Source organism: Danio aesculapii, chromosome 14 (genome assembly GCF_903798145.1).
Source record: "Danio aesculapii chromosome 14, fDanAes4.1, whole genome shotgun sequence".
NCBI lineage: Eukaryota > Metazoa > Chordata > Actinopteri > Cypriniformes > Danionidae > Danio > Danio aesculapii.
This window is the reverse complement of record NC_079448.1, coordinates 43,056,187-43,075,276: the sequence shown is the minus strand read 5'-3', so window position 1 is coordinate 43,075,276 and position 19,090 is coordinate 43,056,187. Positions and strand designations below refer to the sequence as shown.

General features: G+C 36.0%; 1 protein-coding gene across 1 annotated transcript in view; it reads left to right on the top strand.

The window, feature by feature from the left end:
* The window catches only part of drp2 (dystrophin related protein 2), a 156,351-nt gene that overhangs the window by 76,348 nt on the left and 60,913 nt on the right, over nt 1–19,090 (top strand). The window contains exons 6-9 of the mRNA XM_056471891.1: nt 2,239–2,317; nt 7,989–8,049; nt 14,318–14,379; nt 16,515–16,589. Coding sequence (XP_056327866.1) covers nt 2,239–2,317; nt 7,989–8,049; nt 14,318–14,379; nt 16,515–16,589 — 277 coding nt within the window. The remainder of the gene's footprint in view (nt 1–2,238; nt 2,318–7,988; nt 8,050–14,317; nt 14,380–16,514; nt 16,590–19,090) is intronic.

Below are 19,090 nucleotides of genomic sequence, written 5' to 3'. Positions count from 1 at the left end.
GATTAACCATAATAAAGTGAAAGTTTATTATTTACTTGCATGTGAATGCTTCTCACAGCAAGAAGGTCACTGGTTCGAGTCCTGGCTGAGTCAGTTGGCATTTTTGTGTGGAGTTTGCATGTACTCCCCATGTTGACATGGGTTTCCTCAGGTTTCCCCCACAGTCCAGTGTGCTAAAGGTGAATTAGGTGAACTAAACTGGCTGTAGTGTATGTGTGAATGAGTGTGTATTGGTGTTTCCCAGTACTGGATTGCAGGAATACTGTAGTTGGCGGTTCCGGTTCCGCTGTGGCGACCCCTAAAAATTAAGGGACTAAGCCGAAAGAAAGTGAATGAATGTTTTTAAGGCCTGTGATAACCAGTTTAAAACACCCAGGCTCAGGAAATGATGACATTTGTTGGTGTAATTAAGATTAATTCTATTTAATTATTTATACAATGAAGACTGTGCTGGGTTATTTTACATCTGCACTGTAAAAATGATTTTCTGACTTGAAATAATTGCCTTGTTTCTGGTCCAAACATCTACATTTCAATTATTCTGTATCCAGGGTTTCTGCAAGTTTTACCAAGTCAAATTTAAGACTTTTTAAGACCTTTTTAAGACAATTATGAATGGAATTTCAGTCTTATACAGGGCTAAACCATAAGGATTTTTACTTTCCCCATTAAAAGAAAATCCTAATTACTTAAATATTACTTAAATAACGTGTCAAAACAAGCAAACCATACATTCTTTTCTTTGACAAGCTTTAAAAACTGTAATAACCTAAATGTACAACAGTCTTTCTAGGTCAGTGTCTTCACCACATACTGTATGGCCTATAAATACATGGAGAACTTACAAATGTTATTGTGAGGAATCATATTGTTAAATAGAGTTGTCAATAGAGTTTTGTTAAAAGTTTTATCGAGATGTATTGTTGGTGACCGTATACTGTATACAGGCCTGATTGGGTAGCTTTACATGGACATTAGAAAATTAAGACCCATTTGAAATGATTTAAGACCGACAATTCAATATTTCAGCAAATTTAAGACTTTTTAAGGCCTAAAATTTAGTTTTTGAAATTTAAGACATTTTAAGACCCCGCGGACACCCTGTGTGTAACCCAGTGGGAGATTATTTGTGTGTTTTAAGGAAAATCTCGCTTAATATTGATGTAGTAATTCTGAGAACAAAACAAAATGTTTTACAAGTCCAGAAAATTCAATTCACTTTATCTTTATTTCTATAGCGCTTTTACAATGTGGATCATGTCAAAGCAGCTTCACATAGAAGTTCTAGTAAATTGAAATTGTGTCAGTCCAGTTTTCAGAGTTGAGGTTCAGTTTAGTTCAGTGCAGTGTGGTTAATTTTCACTGCTGAAAGTCCAAACACTGAAGAGCAAATCCATCGATGCGCAGCTCCACAAGTCCCAAACCAAGCATGCCAGTGTCGACAGCGGCGAGGAACAAACTTCACCAATTGACGAAAGTGAAGGAAAGAAAACCTCAAGAGAGACCAGGCTCAGTTGGGCACGTCCATTTTTCCTCTGGCCAAACTTGCTGATTCTTGATTTAATAATTTTTTAGGTATTTGGAGTAGAAACAAGACAAACTCTAAGAAAAGCATTTTTGCAGTATGATTATTTCATTTCTGTACCAGAATACTGTTAGATTCCTTAGAAAAACATAAAATAGGGTTTTTTAACATATCTGGTAAAATTGTATTCATATCGCATTCATAATATACATTGTAAAAAGTGATTCGTTTATTTAAAAAAAAAGAATGTAAATTCATTGCCTTTTAATTATTAAGTAAACAAACTATGTGGATAAATACAGAAGGCAATGTGTTTACTCACTTTTTTTGTTTAAAGTAAAGTAACTAATCACTTTTTACAGTGTATATATTGCAGAAAAATCCGTAGCCTGAGATCTCGTCACATCCCTTTAATTTAGTAATGAAAAATAAATCATTAAAAACTATGAAAATACAATAATTAAGCACATTATGTCAAGAATACAGCATTTGTAGATGTATTTATAAACTGCTTACTAATGTCTATTAATGTAGAGTTAATTAACTATTTGCTAATGTTTAATAAATGATTCATATTGTAGTTATAAAGTGTTACTGATATTCTTTTTGTTTATGTATGAACTGTTACATCACAAGATCTGAGAACTTTTTTTAGTGTGTCAAATGAATCACTCTTGATTCTGATGGCATCTCTTTGTCTGTTTCCCTCCCAGGGGTCAATTGAAGAACGCCTGAAACAACTGCAAGATGCCCACAGAGATTTTGGGCCAGGATCGCAGCACTTTCTCTCCAGTAAGTGTAGTATCTCATCTGAAGCTGTGGAGTGGTGTGCTGGAGTGTGATGTTGAGTAGAGAGTGAGAAATGGAGCTGATGGCAGGACTGTGTTTAAGTGGGCAGGATGGGCTGTGTCTCCATTCATTCTCACTGTCACTCTGACATTAGATCTGTGTGCTGGAACAAAGCAGGACAAAGGCAGTCTCCACTATGGAGTTAGCCTCATTTAGCAGGTGTCTAAACTTTTTTGGGGCTCAGTAAATCACTACAAATCAATTCAACGTTAAAGGACTTTTTAAGTAGTGTTGTAGTCTACAAAGTCAGACTTGTTTGTCACATTGTGATTGTGCTAGTCTTGCCATTGACCTGGGAGCATTTATACTTGGTTTTGGCTCAGATTTGAAACTTGTCTAGTCTGTTTTAATTTAATCAAGTTTCAGACTGGACCCAAATGAGTTGTTCTGGACTACAAAACTAATGTCCTTCTAAATAAGGCTAAAGGGGAATATTTGATGCGTTTATTCACAAGGACGGATTACTCCATGTTTAGTCCTTTTTAGATGTGTTTATGTTGTGCATTGAAGAGGACAGTTGCAAAAAACCACACAAAACAGAATGCATGGAAATAACTAAATCTGGAGCTTTTCTGTAGTCATGTTTTTACATTACACAATTACATTTTTGGAAAAATATAAAAATGGTCGTTATCTGTCTTGCAAATAAACTCTTCATATGCATATAGTTGTTTTGGCCTGTCACGATATTTACTTTTTGTTGTATGACGTATTGCAGTAAAATTTATTGCGATAAACAATATTATTGTAATTTTAAGACCATTTCATGCCACTCATTATATAATGACAGAATGACAATATATGTACACTCTCTATAAAAAGAGTACAACAATACAAAAACAGTACAACAATAAAAAAACATAATTATTATTTCCTTTTGCTTTTTCTTGTTTACTCAATTTGTAAAAACACCAGCTGCATGACCTAACATTATTTGATATAAGAGAAACTATTAGGGTAACTACATTGTGACAAAGCTTAAGTTGTGCCAAGAATTTTTTTTTTGTTTGCAGAACTGGAATGCCTGAAGTTGAGTGAGCAAAAAAACAATCCTTATTTAATTTCTGGTCGCCGTGAACACCGGAGTGCCATGTGTCGACGCAGCAACCACTACACCATTGGCACCGATGTGTACTCAACTTTTGAAAACATCAGATGCACTGAACAAAAAAGCTCTTGTGAAAATTGGTATTAATAAATAGTACATTATCAGAACACATAGTTATTTATAGTTCAAATGAAAAAATAAATAAAACTGAGACAAATGTTAACAAAACATTTATTAGACACTGAATTAGAAAGAGGACAGTAGGCAAAACAACAAAAACGGTAAACAAAACAAAACATGGCTGGACAAACAGGGAAAAATGCCTTGTAACGCTTCACATGTGAAGCATGCCTTCCTTTTTTTTTAATTGAGCTATGTTTGTTTGTTCTGATAATGTATTATTGCTTAGTATCAATTTCCACAAGAGTTTTTTTGTTCACTCAACTTACTGACATACTGATATTTTAGGTCAGTACAACACATGGTATTCTGGCGTTCACGATGACCCAAGTACGATACCCACCTTGAGGTCCTATGCCGATCCTTCTCCTCTCTTCTCTCTCAATGCTTTCCTGTCTATACTCTCTACTGTTCTGTCAACTAAAGGTTGAAAAAAGTTAAGCACATGTGAAAAAATTAGGAAATAAGGATTATGTCTTTTTTTTCACTCAACTTCAAGCTTTCCAGTACTGCAGACAAAAAATGTTGGCACAACTTAAAACTTTTGTAGTAGAGTAGTTCACTTCTCCAGAAAACTAATAAATAATCTTCTGTTAGCCCAACTAAATGTTTTTTTGTATTACTGACAAATAGTTTTAGGTCAGTGCAGGTGATGTTTTCAAAAGTTGAGTGAACAAGAAAAAGCAAAAGGAAATAAGGATTATGTCTTTGTTTTGTTTTTTGTTCTGACTTAAGCATCTTTACAGTGTATAATATTTTATTCTAAATATTAAATTCTAAAATTTCATTTAATTATAGTCATTTTAACAATTTAATAATAAGGCAATCAGAATGTAAAAACGCATATCCTAAACAAATAAATTATAATAAATCTTAACAAAACAAAAGAGTGCAAACAGAGTAACAGAGGCTCCTTCCAGATCTGTTTTCAGTTGTCAGACACCCATGTGAAAATATACTAAAGTAATTTCAAATAAATACTATAGTGTTTTTTAACCATGCTGACACTGACACCTCCAATAAAGATCGAGATGTTGCATAATCAGCTAAAATGTTGCTAGAATTGGTTTTTATGTATGAGCGATAAATATTGCATCCCCAAAAATGATTGAGGTCATATCCATGTGTTGTGAGATAAGTTGATATATTGATTATTGTGACAGGCCTAATTGTAGTCAGTTAATTTAAAGTTACAATCAAACACTGTTGAGTTATGAACAATATTTGCTCAGCTTAATTAGGTAGAATCATACCTGAATATAAAAATGTGCACTTTTTTGCTTATTTAAAGACGATTTACACAAACTTAAATAAGAACTAATGAGAGATTTCATTATTAAGATCTATATTCAAATGCTCTGGAAATGCAGAATCAAGGCTATAACTGAAAAAGCAGGCAGTGCACATTACTTACAACTCAAATTGATTGCTAATTAATCCAAGAATGGCCATATTGAATCCATGTAGTAGTATGATACAAAGAAAACATAGTTAAAATAATAGCATACCATAATTAAAGTTAATCAACTGAAACAGCAACAGTTTATAAAGAAATGTTATACATCCAAGGCCATTAGTGACAGTATAGAGTCTAAAACTAGATGATCGTCTAAGGTGAATAAAAATCAGATAACAACATCCTACTGAATTTTTCCTTCACATTTTTGAAAAGTCTTTGTACGTCAGTGATGCTGACTGCAACAATGACAATTCTTGAATGTCAAAATGTTCAACATGATGGACTTGGTCATACCCTGATGGTTGGGGTCCTGTGATGTATTGTAAAAAATGGCCAAAATGCAAAAAAAAAAAAATTCAGTTAGTGTTAGTTAGCGGAAGAGATGCATCCCAGGGGTGTAAAGTAACAAATTAAAAATACTGAAATGACCTTAATTGCATCATTTTTGTCAGGATTTTTACTTTACTTAGTAGTAAAAAAAAGTGTACTTTTACTTTAATTTGTGTACATTTTTAGTGCTGGATCTGTTAATTTTTTTAATCAACCTGCAATCACTACTTTTTATGTTTACTTTTTCTTATCTATGGTGATTGGCTAAGTAGAATAAATGTCATAGTGATTTCGACTCTCAAATTGCACATAGAAAAATACATCAGACAGACCGTCCTCAAGATTCAGACACTATAAATGCAACAAACATGTACAGCGTTTAAGCATTAAAAGTGTCCAAAAAGATCCAAAATTGATGGAGATACTGTATAGACTGCATGTCACTGATGAAGATAAAGGATGCCTTCTGTATGATGACTGAAATGTGAAATGACCTTAAACAATATGTTTTCAGATATACAGCTGAAGTCGGAATTATTAGCCCACCATTGAATTTTTTTTCTTTTATAAATATTTCCCAAATGATGTTTAACAGAGCAAGGAAATGTTCACAGTATGTCTGATAATATTTTTTTTTATTCTGGGGAAAGTCTTATCTGTTTTATTTCGGCTACAATAAAAGCAGTTTTTAATTTTTTATATCCATTTTAAGGTCAAAATTATTAGCCCCTTTAAGCTAATTTTTTTCGATAGTCTACAGAACAAACCATCGTTATACAATAACTTGCCTAATTACCCTAACCTGCCTAGTTAACCTAATTAACCTAGTTAATCCTTAAAATGCCACTTTAAGCTGTATAGAAGTATCTTGAAAAATATCTAGTCAAATATTATTTACTGTCATCATGGGAAAGATAAAATAAGTCAATTTTTATTTGAGTTAATATTTAGGTTATTCACTAAAATATATAATTTCAATCATTTATGGAGCTAAATACAGTAAATAGTCTGTATAAAAAGGTTGAATAAACCTATGCAAACAATCTAGCCTTTATGAACAAATTATTTAACAAAAAAAGATACTGCAGTAAAATATTTGAAGTCTTTTAATAAGCATGATGTGTACAAGGTTGAGATGGTATTAAAAAAGTTAATTGTTTGTTTTGAAATTTGTGAGACGGAATTTGTCCAATAATAAACCCGAAACACGCGTGGTTGTTGTCATGCGGTGAATCCAGCCAATCATGAAATATCAGTGTCGTCATCGCAGGTCCTGCAGTCGCTTCTCAGATGCTGCGCCGGCTGAATCAGTCGTCTGATCTCGGAGCGCTGTCGCGGTACTTTGATGCCGCATGTGACAGTCACGTGCCGTCCGTGCTGCATCAATCTGAACAAAGTTTCTAACCGATGTGCTCCGCTTTAAGACAGATTTCAATTGATCTGTGCAGCGCTGCATGAAGTCGAACGCACCTATTCAAACTGACCAATCAACATGTGACCACATAGTAAAACCCCTAAAGTCCACACACCAGGCCCTGATCTAATCAGTGGTACCATTATTTTGGTATCGGTAATAAGTAATGGTACTTTTTTGTTTTATTTATACAGTACTCTTTTAGAATACATAACAAAAGAAAACGAGAACTCCAAGAACACTTGAGAACAGCAGCAAACACTACTTAAATATGTAGGAGTACATAAGGATTATTAAGTAATTATTTACTCACTACTCTTTTTACCACTGCAGTGTCCAAAACTGCATATTGAGTGTATATTGTATATTATGAATGTATTCGGAACATACTGCATTTGCCATGTTGTCGTTATCGCGTGACTTACATCAATCGCATCACTTCACTACCACTGACAAATTCCCTCCTTTGGACTCATGGGATAGTAAAGTGGCCATCATACGCACGCTTCAAAGCCTCGCAGGAATTAAGACATCATCCAGGCACTTATTGCCTAGTCTTTTATAAATGTTGTAAATTCCGACATGCCAGTCGTTTTTCACTTACTGTATGCCGTTTCTGATGCAGCTTTAATTAGCCTTTTAGCTCAGTAGCTTATGCAAATAAAAGTTTAGCGTGTGCTTTAGCAAGTTTAAGTTTAGCAAGGATAGAGTGCTAAATAAACACAAAGCACTTGTGAAAGCTATGTGCCGAGGTGGCGCCCCATCCCCTCACTTGAGCCTCGAACTGTAATGTTACATAAATTGAGATTTTTAAGGGCACTGACACCTAATTCAGATTGTAAAAGCGGCTGAGAAGAAAGACACAGGTGCTCAAGTCTCCTAAACAGAGTCCGGAATGACCTATTGTCTATACAGATCTCTGTTTTTTGCTTTGTGTATATCCTTGCACAGCAGCGTTTGACCTCAGGGGTTCCACATAAAGAGATTTGTACTTCTCCACTCACAGAAAAGCTTTCTGCCATCCTGAACACTTTTGAGGTGCTGTTGTTTAATAGCCTCTCCGTGTGGAAACCGTATGCTTGAAGGACCTTGAGCCAGGCCGTTTGAGATTTTCAAAATAGCTTTTCATGCTCGACATGTCCGTCTGATTGATATTGCCCTCTTTCTTCCTTTGTCACTCCAGGCTCTGTGCAGATACCTTGGGAACGTGCCATATCGCCCAACAAAGTGCCATACTACATCAAGTAAGTTCAGCCGTTAAGCATTAGCAGTCTGCGAGCATCAGAACAGAGAGAAAGACTATTTAAAACGGCATGTCAGATTATCAGGTACTATAGAAAGCCAACTCAATTATCTAGTGCAGGAGATAAAAAAGTGCGCTGTGATAAAAGTAAACAGTATTTTAAGTGAGGTGTCACTTTTGACCCATGCGCATTTTGTGATTTGAGTTCATAGTTGTGACAACAGAGTCTGTTTTGTGTTGTGTAGGGATTGCAGAGGTTAGTATCCTCTGGCATGTCGTACTTTGAAAGATTTTTGTAAACCCGTCAGACACTGTATTCAATCTCAGAAGTAAAATGTTGTGACTTTGTGTTTTGTATCATTTGGTTCAGATGCAGTAATACCTTGTAAAATACCATAAAATTGCAGTAGACATGTTGGAAAATATGCAATTCTAAGCTGAAATCATCTGTCATTATGCTTCATGATAACTTAATAAAACAACCCTTTCAAATGGATTCCTTTTACAATCATGTGTACTTTTACAGGAGTGAAAAGTCACATGTTATTTGTAAAATACAGAAAGCACACAGGGTGTGTTTTATGTCATGATCTTGAACTCATGGATACCATCGAAAAAATGATAGGCTAGTTGATGCAGTTATTTCTTTGTTTTTGCTGTTAAGTGAACATATTCATGTAAGTCATTTAATATCTTTTCTTTTTAATGTAATGTTTATTGTTTGCACAAAAAATAAACCCCTCAAGGGTTAAAGACAAATAATGTATGTGACTTGAGTTTATATAACATGTGTTAATGTCTTCAGCTGTGTACAGGTATGTCCTATAGCTTCAGATAGGTGTCAGCTGTAGGGGCTGATTAATGTATGATGGGATGTGTAGTCCGAGTTAATGGCTGGTGAAATTGACTGATGGCTGGAGTGCTTTTAGTAAGTCATGTAAATATTTGAATTATGTTTATTTTTTTTGTTATATTTATTGTTTGCAACAAAAAAACAAACCTCTCAAAATATATTTTCAAGGGTTAAGATAATTAGGCCCAATCCCAATTCTACCAGTTAGTTCACGTGAAAGGGTAGGTGTGTCTCAATTCTCTTTAACTTGAAGGCGCAGGGCTAAGGGGAAGGGCTAGATAGCCCTTGAAAGAGTGATTCAGGATCACACTCAAAACCAAGGGGTAAGAAAATTTCCCAGAATACACCAGCCACAACGGCCAATAAAAAGTGTCTGGTATAACGCCCGATTCACATGGGGCTTCAGCGTCAACGCTTGACAGAGGTCGTGTCTGAAGTGCAATCGTCATAGCAGTGTCAGCCAATGAAATTAGTCAGCAATAGGCCACTGTCAGACCTGGTGTATTTACATACAGCGATCTGATTGGCTGATGCTTCCATTGGTGCTTGAAAAGTTGAGAAAGTCCCAACTTCTGCAGCGAGCAACGACACTGAAGCGGCGACGACGAATCCACAATGCAGTTCGGCAACGCCTTACGTCAATCATTCAAAGTTAATGGGAAGCGTTGACACCTTGTGTGAATGTGGCTTAACGTTAATGTTGTTTTCGTGTGTTTACATAGATGAATACAGCCAGGGTGTAAATGTACAGTACAGTTATTTTATTTCTTATGAGCCTCTGCGAATTGTAGCCTCAGTTTCCTGTTCTTAGCTGACAGGAGTGGCACCCGGTGAGCTCTTCTCCTGCTGTAGCCCATCTGCTTCAAGGTTCAACGTCTTGTGCTTGTAGAGATGCTCTACTGCTGACCTCGGTTGTAATGAGTGGTTATTTGAGTTACTGTTGCCTTTCTATCAGCTCGAACCAGTCTGGCCATTCTCCTCTGACATTAACAAGGCATTTGCCCCCACAGCACTACAGCTCACTGGATATTTTCTCTTTTTTGGACCATTCTCTATAAACCCTAGAGATGGTTGTGCGTGAAAATCCCAGTAGATCAGCAGTTTCTGAAATAATCAGAACAGCCTGTTTGGCACCAACAACCATGCCACGTTCAAAGTCATTTAAATCCCCTTTCTTCCCAATTCTGATGCTCTGTTTGAATTGCAGCAGATCATCTTGACCATATCTACATGCCTAAATGCATTGAGTTGCTGCCATGAGATTGGCTGATTAGAGATTTGCGTTAACAAGCAGTTGGACAGATGTACCTAATAAAGTGGCCGTTGAGTGAATATTAAAACTAAATAGACACAAACAAAAATAATACAAATTATTTAAACACAACTAAATGACTAAAATAAGTTACTAATTATTCAAAAAATAAGTTTGTCTTTAAACTTCAAACTTAACATTTTTTATGAAAATTGCCAGTGCAACCTATAAATGAAGCAAACAAGAAACAAGTTAACTATGCTAACTGGCTAATGGCATGACAAGAACACACACTACACTTTTCATGCTTTTAAAATTATGGTGAGAATGGACACAAATAGTAAACAAGCCTCGGGGTGAAAAATTATGCAACAGGTGCTTGCGTCGCCGGCCAGTCAATGTAAACACAAGTGAAGGTAATGATGGGTGAATGAGCAGCTGGCAAACTTCCCTCTTCAGGGCCCCTCACTTATTTATTTGTTCCTATGATTTATTCATCCTGATATCTTTATTTCATGGCTGCTGCTGTTGTAGAGTGCAGACAGTCACAGGGACAGGTGCTTATAGCAGCATGCAGCACACTTGTACAGTTAGGCTACATGGAGACGCTCATATCCTACATGCATGTTGGGCAGGTTTGAAGTCAAGTCATATGCAATATTTAATATTTTTATGAATGCCCTTCCACTGTATAACAGGAATATTTAAGGTGATACAGGATGGTGTATTAGCCTGCATAATACACTCACCGGCCACTTTATTAGGTACACCTGTCAAAAAGCGCAAATCATCTTAGATTGGTTTCCTGAACATGACAATGAGTTCACTGTACTCAAATGACCTCCACAGGCACCAGACCTCAATCCAATAGAGCACCTTTGGCATGTGGTGGAACGGGAGATCTGCAGAAACTGTGATGCTATCGTGTCAATATGGAAAAAACTCTGAGGAATATTTCCAGTACCTTGTTAAATCTATGCCACTAAGGATTAAGGCAGTTCTGAAGGCAAAAGGGGGTCCAACCCAGTACTAGCAAAGTGTACCTAATAAAGTGGCCGGTGAGTGTAGAATATTACTTTAAAGTGATACTGTTTTTTATAATAATCTATTAGAAAATATCTTTAAATATACAGAAAACTGTAACTGTTGATTCACACAGGGCTTCAGTGTCAACACTTGGCGTGTCTGAAGTTCCTAGCAGTGTCAGCCAATGAAATTGGACCACAATCGGCTACTGTCCATACCTGCCAACGCTCTCGTTTTTCCCGGGAGTCTCTCGTATTTTAGACCCATCTCCCGTTTTGTTCCGTCTCCTGGAAAACCCCTGGAATTGAACCCCCCTGCCTCCTGCATTCAGAGTCAAATGTTGGCAGTTATGCTACAGTCTGATCTGGGGTATTTGCATAGAGCGATCTAATTGGCTGACACTTCCATTGGCGATTAAAGAGTTAAGAAATCCCCAACTTCTGCAGCATGCAACGCCGCTGAAGCAGCACTGACAGACCAACAATTCATTTTGGCAACACTTCACGTCACCCTTTCAAAGTGAATGGGAAGCGTTGACACTGACGCCCTGTGTGAATGGGGCGTAATAACAAGCCACTTCATAAGTGATGTTTGACCAGAAGTGGCCTGACCATAAAACACACAGTAGCTTTTTATTAGTTTATTTTTTGTTTATTATTGTATTAATCTTCAGGTCTGAAATAAATCTGATGCGACATGCACAGAACTCAATTTATCTATCGAATTGGTGCTTTTCATTTCACTATAGGTTCACTATAATCGTGACAATTGTTATAGATTTAGTTTTATCAACCCAAGGGAATTTTGGGATGCTTATCTTGAATATTTAGAATATTTTTGTTTGCTTTGGTGCCAGGTTTGCCATCAAGTCCTGTTAATTTCTGACCCTGGTGAGCATACATTTCTTGCTAATGGACAGGAATTATACAGAAGTAACAGCTGTAAGTAAAAACCCAAGAGAAACAGTCTCTAGTTATGCTTACAATGGAGGTTCTATCTTATCACTTAGTTCTTCATGTGTTAAATCATTAGACACAAATTAATATACTAAAATACAACTGTGTCTTTACTGCAGTAGTATGTCCAGACTTGAAATGCAGATTCAGAAATGAATGCTCTCAGAAATAAATGTGTATGTTACGATCTACACATTTCAAGAGGTACACTTTAAATTTTTACATACTATAATATGTTCAATTGAGATACAGGTATGGACCTTTTAGGTCAGAGATGCCTAAGTAGGGCCAAAGTTGTCCCATTGTAACCTTTGATTTGGCCAACCGTCCCATCTGAGAAGAGTGTGAGAATAATGGAGACAGTTGGGAAGAATGCCCCTAACAGAGATCGTCATTTCTAATTTGACATAACCTTTTTTGTTTGTTTGGTTTTATTGCTGAGCTACAAAAAAGCAAACTTAAATTAAATTTTGTAAATGAATCTGGGTTTTTAAAATGTAAATACTGTCATTTGATGGATAGAAGACTATGAAGAAGACATCAGACAGCAAATCAATGCAAAAACTACTGTAACTCCATTCTGTTATAAATGAGATTATAAGTTAATTATGAAATGTAAACAAATATACTGTATCAGTTAATATAAAACTATGTTTTGTAGTTGGTTTTATAGTTACCCATGGCAATTATATTTACCTTCGGCCCACTAGCCTCAATGAAGTTTAGTTTTTGACACTTCATAAGAAAAAGTTGGGCACCCCTGCTTTAAGTACAAAAGTGTGGCCCAGTGACAGCTCTCTTACCTTTATTTATGTGTGTATGGTAGATTTGTACATACAGTCACACAAATGAACAGACTAAATAACACATAGCAAACTAATTTACATTATGGATCGCGAAAATTTAAAATGAAAAATAATGGGTCCCACTTTATATTAGGTGGCATTAACTTGTATGTACTTGCATTAAAAAATAAATACAACGTGTTCATAATATATTGCAGAACACTTCTGGCTCTTAATGTGGGATATGAGTCTGGTTAGGGACAGGTTTGGGGGTATGGGTAGATTTAATGGTGGGTTAAGGTGTAAGGGATGGACAACAGTGTAATTACGAATGCAAATACAGATGTAATTACATGCAGGTATTTAATCAATCATAAGTACTGTGTAAAAATGTATATTTAAACAATATGTCCATTGTAACAAAAGATTAATTTCATTGTAAGTACATACACTGTAAAACCCAACAGTCAACATTATCAAATGAAATGAGTGTAGTTAACTTAAAATTTGCTGAAAGTTAATTCTACTTATTTGAAAAGAGTTTTGAACTCAGTGTTGAAGGTAATGAGTTAATTAAATACCTCATTACGTCAACTTAAATGGAGCAAGTTCACTGGACTCATATAGATTAGTTTCTTAACTCAAAAGGTTGGTAGCAATCAGTTTCCTCAAACGGTTTGAGTTGCCTCAACTCATTGGGTTTTACTGTGCTCAAATTGCTTCGTTTACTCAAATGGATTAAGTTCACCAGTACTCATTTGGATTAGTTTTTGAACTGAAATGGTTTGTTGTAATCGGTTTTCTCAAATGGTTTGAGTTACCTTAACTCTCTGGGTTTTACAGTGTAGTAGTTAAGGCCACCTAATATACAGTTGGACCAAATAATATAATATAGTCAAATATGATGTCATGAAAAGACTTCTGGGAATATAAATGGGCTGTTTTTCACAGTGAATTATGCAGGATTTATTTGCAAATACTGTGAATGTGATTGTTTTACAATAGGGCGTCTTGCTTTAGCATTTTTACAATGTTTGTGTGTACAAAACAATGCGTTTCTCCCCCAAAAGGTAAAAAGTGGTTCCTGTGTATACCATAAGCACTTGCTAAATTTGAATATAGAGAGATGAAAATGAGATTTGAAAGCCACAGCGGAGGGGAACACTTTCATTCCGTAATGATTAAAATTTGCATTTGTGTTGCATCGAAGAAACGGAGTCATTTTGGGAGCAGCATGAGGGTAATAAATAATGAAAGCACGAGTAAATAATAGCAGAATTTTCATTTTTTGGGTGAACTGTTCTCCTGCGCGTGTTCTCCTCTGTGTATTTTCCTATTTTTGGCTCTGCTACTCTGCTTTTACTTTGGTCTCTTTTTTTTCTCCTCTTTCTTTATAGCCACCAGGCCCAGACAACCTGCTGGGACCATCCAAAGATGACTGAATTATACCAGGCTCTGGGTGAGGCAATTAAACACAATTAAACTGTGCTCTTATAGCTTCTTTTGTGTCAGCCTCCCACTGGGGAACTGTAGTGTGGACACACGCAAGCTCAAATACACCAACCCAGCTCCATTTCTATACCTGACCCAATAATTATAGCCTAATATTTCATCCCACCCCAGAGATGTGGACAGCTCTCTCGTTAACCCGAGGGCAGCTGGGCCAACCACATGATTGCTTTGCCAGTTTCTAATTAATAATGATTAAAGGACATTTGTTGTGTGTGTTAATCTGATGCGACGTGGCACAGGTTGTCCAAACAGACCAGCATGAGCATAAACCGCTCAAGCCCAATGGAGTGACACATTAAGCTTGTTTACATGCATCTCAAAGATCAGCTTATTGAAATTACAAGACTTCATGGATATATCAGTTTAATTGGTTGTAGTGACGTCAAAATGTAATAAGTTGCCTATTGTTTATGAATTTAAGTAAGTAATTTCTAATGTTGGTTGTCATAAAAAATCTTTATGGTTCATATGTTGTTATATTATTGACTGTAGCACTTCTATTTGATGGGAACACAGTTTATTTTATTGAATGAAGAAAGTTTTTCAGAATATTTCCTCCCAAATTATTTGCTCTTTCTGAATGTGCTTAAATCTGCTGTAAGGACGTGTTTCTGTGACATAGGCCCACACGGAATCTGTGCGTGCAGAAATCCACAGATTTCCGCAGATTTTTAGCCCGTCATTGAGTCTATGTATTTACTATGCTTTTTTAGTAGAGATATTATACGAGAGACTTGCTTTGTTTACCAGATAAGTGGATCTAATTGGATTTGCATTGTAAACATTAAATAAAAGTTAAAAATGTATTATTTTTTACTTCATATAATAAATATTTACTAAATTGTCTGCAGAAATAGCAAAAATTGTCCGCAAATTCTGTCTAGCCGTACCTATCACACATGTGAAATTCAATAAACTGCCTAATCAAAGGCTCAATTTTACAACTCTTGAGTTAAACATTTGCGTTTTATCATTTTTGAATGATAGCTTAGCTTAGCATAAATAATTGAATCAGATTAGACCATTAGCATCTGCTCAAAAAATGACAAAAGAGTTTTGATATTTTTCCCATTTAAAGTTTGACTCTTCTGTAGTTAGGTTGTGTAGTAAGACCCACAGAAAAGTAAAATTTGCTGTTTTCTTAGCAGAGATGGTGTGGAACCATATTTTGTATAATATCATTGCTCCTGCTGCAGCCGTGGTACAGCAGCAAAGTTCCTTAATTATTACGGGACAGTGAGAGTTTACTTCCTAGCCATATCGAAAATAGAATTTTTCCTTTTTACATAAGTCTTAGTACACAATCTAACAGGAAAATTATCAAAAGTCTTTGGTGATTTTTGAGCAAGATGCTCATGGTCTAATCCGAGTGAATGATTTATGCTAAGCTAAGCTAAAAGTGCTTCCGCCAGACCCAGAAATAGGATGAATGAAGTTAAAAATGGAAAAAACTCAACTGCTTAACTCTAGGGAGTTGTAAAAGGAGAATATTTCTAAAAGTGGACAAAAAGGTGTTATATGCCTGGTGAAATTAGCAAAAATCTAGCTGTGATGATTACTTACTTAAGCCTTACTCCAATAAATGGAAATCAGATTAACATGCTTACATGATCATATGCATTATTGGAATATTAAACAAAATCAAGTTAAAAAGATAGCTCACCCCAAAATAAAAAGTTTACTCATTATTCAACTCTCAAGGGGTTGTAAAGAGTGTCTTTCTTCTGTTAAACACTAAAGAAGAAATTTTGAAGAAAGTTGAAAACCTGTAACCATTGACTTCCATAGTAGGAAAAACCAATAGTATGGGAGTTGACGATTACAGGTTTTCAGCATTCTTCAAAATATCTTCTTTTGTGTTCCACAGACGAAAGAAACTCGTAAAGGTTTGAAACAAGTAAAGGGTAAGTAATTGATGACAGAATTTTTATTTTGGGTGAAATATCCCTTTAAGAACAAGCATGTAAATGCACTCACCGCCTCTTTTCTGTCATGTTAAAGCTCAGCTATTTCTTATTTGCAGTCCTCATTAATGATATTCTCTTGATGAAATGACATCTCCCCTGCTGCTCTTTCTCACAGCGGACCTGAACAACATCAAGTTCTCTGCATACCGGACGGCCATGAAGCTGAGACACGTGCAGAAGGCTTTAAGATGTATGTAAAAAGCAGTTCCCATGCTGGTTTGCCCTTTTCCTTTCCTGCTCTTTGAGCACAAGTCATTGATTATTCGCATTCGGTGCCGGCCCTGCTGTGTGCTTCTGATCTGTCTTTTTCATTAGAGCCCAGTGATTTTTATGCAGCTTAATTAAGCTTAATAATTGGTGTGATTGTACTTCTTCGGGGGTGGTAATTAAGAAGTCCGCATAACGAATTAACCACTGTTCCCCCTGTGACACACTTTGCGGGTGGAGGTTTATCTGCCACTGTCCAGACAGACAAGTGAGTTTTAGGCTTTTAAGAACTGGTAAAACATCAACCTTTGTACAATGAAATATTGATTTATGTGTTGTTGGCGTTTCTTCAGAGTGCACGGCCACTTTTGAATGCCTGTCAACTTTAAAAGATGCTTTTTGGGAACAATTAGTCTAATTGCACAGTATCTACTAGCAGTGGCCTATGTGGTCAGTGTGTGTGTGTGTGTGTGTGTGTGTGTGTGTGTGTGTGTGTGTGTGTGTGTGTGTGTGTGTGTGTGTGTGTGTGTGTGTGTGTGTGTGTGCGTGTGTGCGTGTGTGTGTGTACAGGTTTATGTGGTTTACACGCACAATGTTGTGAAATTACATGGATATGACCTAGTTGTACTCTATTATGGTGGTTGTTATATAAAATGCTTCAAAGTCATACTTAACGGGGATTTTTTTTATTCAAATTTGCCACAGTTTTCCTATGAGGGTTGGTATTATGGGGCAGGGCTATATAATAAGTGTTTTTTCACTGTATAAAATACATTATGCCTATGGAGTGTACCTGTAAACCATCTATACAAGTATTTGTGTGTGTGTGCGCGTGTGTACGTGCGTGTGTACGTGAGTGTGTGCGTGTGTGCGTGCATGCTTGCTACAAAGATGAGGCTTCTATTTTGATGTCCACACTACAGTTAATTAAGAAATGATTTACACTACCTGACAAAAATCTTGTCATTCATCCCAGTTGTAAGAGCAACAAATAATAACTTGACTTCTAGTTGATCATTTGGAAAAGTGGCAGAAGGTTGATTTTTTTCAGATAAATCATCTGTCGAACTGCATCCCAATCATCACAAACCTGACCTGTTTGAACTCGCATGGACCCAAGATTCTCACAGAAATCAGTCAAGTTTGGTGAAGGAAAAATCATGGTTTGTGGTTCCATTCAGCATGGGGGCATGCAGGAGATGTGCAGAGTGGATGGCAATATCAACAGCCTGAGGTATCAAGACATTTGTGCTGCCCATTACACTACAAACAACAGGAGAGGACAAATTCTTCAGCAGGATAGCGCTCCTTCTCATACTTCAGCCTCCACATCAAAGTTCCTGACAGCAAAGAAGGTCAAGGGGCTCCAGGATTGGCCAGCCCAGTCACCAGTAATGAACATTATTGAGCATGTTTGGGGTAAGATTTGAAGGGGGAGGCATTGAAGATGAATCCAAAGAATCTTGATGAACTCTGGGAGTCCTGCAAGAACGCTTTCTTTGCCATTCCAAATGACTTTATTAAGAAGTATTTTGAGTCATTGTAGAGATGTATGGATGCAGTCCTCCAAGCTCATGGGAGTCATACACAATATTAATTCTTTTTCCACTGCAGCATGACTTTATATTCTATACTGTACATTATTTCTGTTAAGTGACAAGACTTTTGTCTAAGCAAAGTAAGACCGTACTGCCCTAAATAAATATTTAATCAAGGCATGATCATATTTTATTTTGGTAGAAGATCTAGAGGCCTTTGCCTTTCATATAAGCCACTTCTGATACCAAATGATCAACTAGAAGTCAAGTTATTATTTGCTGTTCCTAAAACTTGGATAGGTAACAAGACATTTATCAGGTAGTGTATATACTAAGAAAGCATAAGCTAAGTACAAGTGTCTAAAGTTTCATATAACATTTTTGAAAACAATGTTAAGTTTAGGGGAAATGATGTCTCATTGTTTTTGATATATTTAAGTAAAATGCTACATACTTTAAAAAATTTCAAAACAAACAAGTGTTCAGAGTAATTTTAATATATTTTCAATGATTGAAAAATATTCTGACAGAGTAGTAAAATAGTGCAGCGCACTAATATAAGATTTAAAATGACAATTATATACTAATTATAAGATTTATAATGACAATTAGTTAGTATGGAGTCTTTTCATTTATCATCAAATGATTCATGCTTTAAACAGACTTACAGACTGACATTTTAGTGGGTGTTTTCTGTAAACCATGGTAAAAATGTATATAGCCATTGTTTTTACCTCAACACGACATTCTTGTTTACATTCCCGTTGGAAAAAAAGACTGTATTAGACCTTTATTGTTTGATGCCTGAAAAGCCCCTTTTTTGTCTTTGACCCTGTCGGTTTGCGTTTTACAGTTTAATTTGACACTGAAAGCTTTGTTTATTCAAGGTTTTAAAAATACAAGATTCTACTTTTCTACATATTTTCTCCAAACAAAATGTGTTTTC